Raw genomic sequence first — 7018 nt, 5'->3', positions numbered from 1 at the left:
AGGATTTGAGGCAGCTCCGCAAACAACCTGGTCCTTGCCTTCAAAGACCTCGAGTCTCACAGGGAAACAGACATGTGAGTGATCCACCCAAGGCAGAGCAGCACAGGGTGAGGGGCAGCATTCCAAGTCCCACTTGACTTCCTGGGCTTTCGTGACCTCCATCACTTGCTCAGTGTTTGACATTGCACAAGCTATTTCACTTCCAAATACCTCAGTGTTCCCTTCTGTAAAGTGGTGATATAAGAGTCTTTTTCACTTAAAAGGTTGATCTTGATCTAAGAAATAAGATAATATGTGTGAAGTACTTACCACAGTGCTTGGCCTGTACTGATCTAAAACAGTGAACCGTTAGGAAGCTAACCGGGTGTGGCTGTGCATAGAATGGGGTACCAATCAAACAGGGAGACGTGGGCTCTGGGTTCAGTGGGGTTGAAATCCTCTGGGCATAACCCAAAGGATGGGTAGCTTTTCCCCTGGCAGAGCTGGAGGGAGGTATTCCAGAGGGACAAAGAAGTAAGAGTTACAATACTGAGTTGGAAAGAGGAAGAATGCTTGGGGTAGGGGAGGAGGACCTGTGGCCAGAAGGTCATGCTCACAAGCAAAGGCGAGGGAAGGTCCTTTCAGGGACGTACACAGCCAGGCTTCTGGCACCAGGAAGGGAGTTCAGGGCCCTTTCAGGGACTTGAGCCCCAAAGCTGAACCTGCAGGTCTATCCCAGGACCACCGGCGGCATCAGGCAGGGCTCCGGGAAGGGTGCTCCATTCCTACCGTCCTCCTGCCTTGTTCGGCAGGGGCCTCCTCCCAGGGCTTGGCCACTCCCCGCGTCCAGCACCCCCACCCCTCAGCCGGCTGGGAGGCAGTCAGGAGGCTTTTTGCGGGGGCTGTGCCGGGTGGGCGGTTTTCCCAGAGCAAGGAACCGAGCAGGACTGAGTTGGCGCCAGCTCCCTCAGATATAGACGTTGCTGGCTGGATGACCAGCCTGCCCTGCTAGCGAGAGCCCAAGGGCTCCCTTGGGCCCTGTGTCCCGGAGCTGGGGGCTGCAGCACCACACCTCAGGGGTGTGGCATGTCACAGAGCGGGGCCAGAGGGGCACGGGCCATGCCAGGACTGGGGCAGAGCCCGGCCAAGGCCACGCCGAGGTTGTTAGCAGGCACTGAGAGCAAGAGGAGCCGCTTGAGCAGGAGAGGGCAGAACCTGTGGGAAGAGTCCAGCTGGAGCAACCAAAGATGGAGCCGAACAGCCCCGAACCCTCGAGGAGCCAGGGCCAGGAGCCTGGCTCGGGGTCGGGTAAGAAAGCCGGGGCCTGAAGAGGGAGCTGGGGGAGGCAGGCATGGGAGGTGCTGCAATGTCATCTCTGATGGCAGAGTCTCATTCATGGTTACTGTCCTGCCCAAGAGAGGGGCCACTGGTCAACGTCTGCTCCAGGGCTCCATGCTTGGGTAGTTGGGACAAGTCAGAACTGGCCTTCACCAGAGTGCAGCTCAGAGAGCTGGCCCAGCTGACTTCTCTTGAGGAAACTGAGACCCAGAGGAGTGAGGTACTTCCCAAGTTTCCAGAGCAGCTGTCAGCAGCAGGGCCTGTGGGCTTTGCTGTCATTTGCGTCCTTATCTCAGGACCTGGCTGGGCCGAGGGTCAGCCCTATAGAGCAGGGTAGGACTGTGCGCTTGCCGTGGACCCAGGGCATCCTGATAAGCAGGATTCAGAGTTAGGTGTCAATGGAGCAAGAGCCGAGGAAGGCCCAGTGGAGGATGGGAGAGGCCAGGACTCGCAGCTCTGAGCCCAGGTGAGGTCTTCTCTCCATTTCCTCCACTGTAAAGTGGGGCTGGGTCGAGAACAGACAAAGAGGGGATGAGGCCCTTGGGTCTCTGCCGATTGGCTTGCTACTACTCTGGCAGGAGACCTTGCCCTAGGATACACTTAGCACCCAGGGGTGATGGGTGTCCGGTCAGACCCACTCACCCGGGTCCTCTGTGCAGAGCGAGGCCAGTCCTGAGAACGCTGCGCGGGAGCGGAGCCGGGTGAGGACCCTGCGCCAGGCCTTCCTGGCCCTGCAGGCCACCCTGCCGGCCGTGCCTCCTGACACCAAGTTGTCCAAGTTGGATGTGCTGGTGCTGGCCACCAGCTACATAGCCCACCTCACCCGCACGCTTGGACAAGAGATGCCCGGCACCCCCTGGCCGCCTTTCCTGCGTGGACTCCGCTACTTGCACCCTCTCAAGGTAGGTCGCAGGCCCGGGGCCTTCGGGAAGGAGGTTTGGGATGGGGAACACCCTGGACTCAGGCCCCATCTCTTGGGCCGAGCTGACATGGGGACCAGCTGCTTCCTGCTCTCTCAGAGGGAGGGGAGCTGAGGCAGGCTCTTGGGACTGGGCGGACTCTGTGTTTCTCAGGGGGTGATGATTAGAAATGACTCCATGAGAATGTGGTTCCTCCAAGGGGAGGGAAATTCTTAAGAGGCCCTGGGGCACTTAGTGGTCGAGGAGCAAAGTGGGCAGTTTCCAGGGCTGGGGCCTGGGGAAGAAAACCACACTTTAGGGAGATTCATAGATTCCAGGGCCTTCAAGACACCGTTCCGCCTTGGTGTCCTCTGGACTTCTGTCTCAGGAGGGGTTGGTCTAAGAAAACATCACTTTGGAAGCCACCCAGCCGGGTAGGGGACCAGCAGGGGCTGGGAAATCAGGGAGGAGGGCATACTGCATGCAGAACTTACCAGGCTGCCACCTACCTTTCCCGAACTTCTATTTTGTCATACGTAAAAAGGAAGACACTGTGACTCTGACTTCGCTTCCAGGGAATGAAATGAGATCATGAAGGAAAAGTATGATTAATAATAATCATCATTGCAATAACAGTTAACATTGTGTTAACATTATGTTAAGCTATTCCAGGAGCTGGACTAAGGGCTTTAGAGCATTTTCATCTTTTAATCCACACAAGAACTAAATGAAGGTTTGTTTGTTTGTTTGTTTGTTTTCAGTTGAGAATTACTTTACAGACAAGGAAAACAAAGCTTAGGAAGGTTAAGTATCTGAATGCTGTTTGAACCCTAGAGTGACTTTACACCACAGGCTCATAGTTACTAGGCAGGCTGCGGGGGTGGAGGTGGGGGTGGGGGCTGCAGAGTAAGTTGCTAGTTGCAGAGTGTAACTGTGATAAAGGGTCATCTTTGCCCTCTGAGGATAGCAACTTTATTTTTATGGAGGATACTTGTCACCATCTCTCTCCCTTAAACATCATAGGTCTGAAATGTCTTGAGACTTAAGATATTTTTCTTTGATGTAAATACAGCTAAAATGCAAGAATCTGAAACAAAAAGAAGTCACTCTGAAATGCCAGTGGTGGCACCTGGTGCAGAGTCCCTGAGTGGCACAGTCATTCCTTAGCTGAGGGGAGGCAGTTGCATGAAGTGCATGATGGATAAATATGTTGGAGAATGAACACATGAGAGCCCGGCTAGGGCTAGAACCCTGGCAGCTTGGCAGGGTGGGGTGGCTACCCAGGAGCAGGGGCCCTCAACCACTGGGCCAGAGGGCTGTCAAAGGAGGGCAGATCTGAGGGCAGAGTCAACCTGGCATTTTCTGGAACTGCCCACGTGCCTGCTGCAAGGACGGACGGGCCTGAGAGGCCTGCTGCTTTTAGAGAGAGTGGGCAGCACTGATGTGTGCGGCCACAGGCACTTGGGCGGGAGCTGCGCAAGAGAAGGAGCCAGGACTGTTCAGTGTCAGGAGGAGCCTCTCCCTGCCCCACTCGGCTGCCCTCCTAACAACCCAGCCCCTGACGGCTGCCCACCTCCCTCCCCACCCACGGTGGGGGCAGTTTCCTCTTGTGGTCATTGCTCTCCTCAGACAGCTCTTCCTGTGCCTCTCAGCCAGGCTCAGGTGTTCAGGAGAAGGTGTGAGGCCAGGAGTGGTGGTGAGCCCAGGACCACTGTCACGGCGCAGTCGTGGTGGTGGGAGGGGGGTGTTCCCAGGGAGGGAGGCTAGGGAAGGCCCAGTTTTGGGTGCCAAGGGCTACAAGGGGCTTTGCTAGTGAGCTTGACTCTCACGCCCTCCCTGTGTCTTGCAGAAGTGGCCGATGCGATCTCGTCTCTACGCTGGAGGCCTGGGGTGCGCTGGTCTTGACTCCACCACAGCCTCCAACTCAGGCCAAAGAACAAAGGAGGCAGAGGCGGGGCCGCAGGTCTCTGGAGAGGCAGATGCCTTTCTTCCCACCAGGCCACTGTCACCAGCACCCAGTGACAAGTGATCGTCCAGTCGCCCCCTTCTCCTGGACTGCGACTGAAGCCTTGGGACCTAGATTCTCTGCCAGGCCTCACCTGTTTTCATTCTGCCTCTCACCCATCGGATCTGATTCAGTCTTGGTTCCGGGTCCCAGCAGAGCAGTGGGCACCTCTGTGATGAGAGTACTCAGGAGGACCAGGAGCAGATAGAGCCTCAGCTTGCCACCCATGGGTGACGCCCCAGGGGTTCCCTTGTAGCAGTTACAAGGAAAAGGTTTGATTGAGTTGGAAGCTGAATTCGTGCACTGTCCTTAGCTTTTCTCTCCTGAGGTTCCCACAAACCCTGGGAGATTGCAAGACAACGGCACAGAGGTAGCAGCTGAGGCTGAGGTAGCGGCTGAGGCTGGCAGAGGCTGCAGGGGCTGATGGGAAGACCAGGGGCCAGAAGACTCTTGGCAGCTGTGAGTGTAAACAGAGCTGGACCGGGGTCATATAGACAGAGGGGACACTGAAGAAGGGAACATCCTTTGCTATTTGCACTGCAAGATGCTCACCTGACTTCAGAGGCAGGGAGGAATTTAGGAGTCTTGTATCTGCATCATGGTCTCTCCAGCTGCCCCTCATCACTACATTTTCTCCCTCTCTGGGCCCTGCAGCCTTCCACTCTTTTCTTGATATGAATTATATTTACAGGTTAAGCCAGAAAGCTTACATTGCTTACATTCCAGGATGCAGAGAAATCTGTACATGGTCCTAGCTGCTTGGTTTGAAATTTCATCCCAACACCTTAAAGCCTTATGTATGAAGACTCAATTACATCCTTGAAGGACCTTAGAAGAAGAATGTGTATCTTTTCCAGGGGCTAATAATGACAATCTGCCATTGTATTAGATACCTAACCTCCAAGGCAAACAAGATAGGCCTGGGTTCACTGGGTTCTTTCCATGATTTTGGCTGAAGGCCTCACTGGCTCACGAGTTATTTCCACAGTCTCTTCGAATGAGCTCTCTTGGGCCAGCTCCTCCCCGCAGGCACTGCCCTCCCATGCTCTCTCCCTGTCCTGCCTTGGGGTGCCAGAAATCAGATAGTGCTTTGATGGAATTTATCTCTGGCCCTGTAGAAGTTGTTTGAGGAAAGATCACAGAGTCTATACATACAGAAAGGAACTTTCCAGATCAGGTGTGGCTTCAGATCAGGCACCTAAAGCCCAGACAGAGAAGGAACCACCTTTTTGTTAAACTTCAGTGTCTTGGAGTGGAAAGGCAGGGATCAGGCCAACTAGAGTCCCAAAAGGATGGATAGCCTTAGACAGAAGCCACCGTTGCCACCATGAGAGCAAATGAGATTCCGACTGGCTGGGAGCGTCCAGGAGCCTGAGCTCTGGTGTGCGGAGTGGCTATTCCTCCGCAGGGCTGGCTAGGACAGCAGGAGAAAGGGGGCTGAGGGAGTGACTCAGCAGACTGGGGTGGAGGCAGGAAAGGAGACACAGAACGTCCCAGCCGAGGCAGCGTGAGACGTGGGAGAGCAGCTGGACCGGGGCTGGGAGCCATGGGGAGAAGGCCTTGGCCAAGGCCAGACTCGTAAATCTCCTGAGTCTCCGCTGAGGGGCCCGGAGAGCTTGTGCAGAGCTGCTTCTGGGCAGCTGGACGGGGCCAGGCAGGGCAGAGACCAGGTGTGGATGGGCACGAGCACAGCGTTCTTCACAAGACCATAAAAGTCCAGCTTGAATGTTCTATTTTTAAAGCCAAATAGCAGTATCTTCCTTGTTGAGTTTGAGCATAGTCGGAAGAGGAACAGATGAATTTCTTCATGAGCTGGTAGCATACCATCTCTCTGGGGATGAAGCTGGGAAAGCTGGCTTTGAGGGTGTGTTGGGTCCCTGCCTCCCACCATCTGCCATAGCATGGGGCTTCTTCTGCTAACTCAGGGTTTGGAGCTTGCTCCATCCACCCAGTTCACATCCAGCCTTTGCCTTGTAATGTCACATCCTTTGAGGGCAGTAGGATCACATTACCCTGGTAGAAAAGACAAGGAGGGCCAGAGAAGGATGCAGCTGGTGGGAGCTGGGGAGGGCAAGTGCCATCATGATGAGTTGCTAAGTCTGCCTCGGGATCTTTCCAGGCAAAGCTGCTTTCCTTAGTGATCTAGACAGGCCCCGTGGGCTCCAAAAGCCTTCTCCAGTCAGCACCCAGCACAGCCCAGACCAGCGAGGCAAAAGGGTGCAAGAGGGCAGGCATTGCCAAGGAAAGGACCAGGGGATGAAAGGGAATAACCAGAAGAGATGTCAGCTTGGAGACTTTGACCCATAAATGAACCAGAACCAAGAGGAGACCCTTTTTCCTCTGTAGCAGAGAAAGAAAATACCCTCTCACTAGGAGAAGGAAATGGCAACCCACTCCAGTGTTCTTACCTGGAGAATCCCAGGGATGGGGGAGCCTGGTGGGCTACCGTCTCTGGGGTCACACAGAGTCAGACACGACTGAAGCGACATAACAGCAGCAGCAGCAGGAGACCCTAGGGGAAGGGGTATGTGGGAAAGAAGCTCCAAAAGGAAACAGGAGCCCAGACAACAAAATGACACTCAGGTGTCCTGGATCGGGAGTGAGAAGGATGCTGGTCCACTGGTGGGTCTTTTACCTCCTGCCCCATCCCCGGGTGCCCCCTCACTGTAGGGGTGGGGCAGTGATGGCCAGGACGGCTTCCCTGGGGCCCGATGTGTGATATGCCTGTGCTTTCTGAGGGGCAACAAAGTTAGAGGGCAGAGGCTTAGATGAGCTTTGAGAAAAGCAGAGCTGGCCA

General features: G+C 55.1%; 1 protein-coding gene across 1 annotated transcript; it reads left to right on the top strand.

Moving 5' to 3' along the window:
• On the top strand, positions 921-5053 carry TCF23 (transcription factor 23). Its single transcript, XM_005686914.3, has 3 exons — positions 921-1287; positions 1977-2219; positions 4066-5053. The coding sequence occupies exons 1-3, from the start codon at positions 1066-1068 to the stop codon at positions 4243-4245; spliced, it is 645 nt and encodes a 214-aa protein (XP_005686971.1). The 5' UTR covers positions 921-1065; the 3' UTR covers positions 4246-5053.

The sequence above is a fragment of the Capra hircus genome, chromosome 11 (genome assembly GCF_001704415.2).
Source record: "Capra hircus breed San Clemente chromosome 11, ASM170441v1, whole genome shotgun sequence".
Taxonomy (NCBI): domain Eukaryota; kingdom Metazoa; phylum Chordata; class Mammalia; order Artiodactyla; family Bovidae; genus Capra; species Capra hircus.
This window is presented reverse-complemented; position numbering and strand designations above follow the sequence as displayed.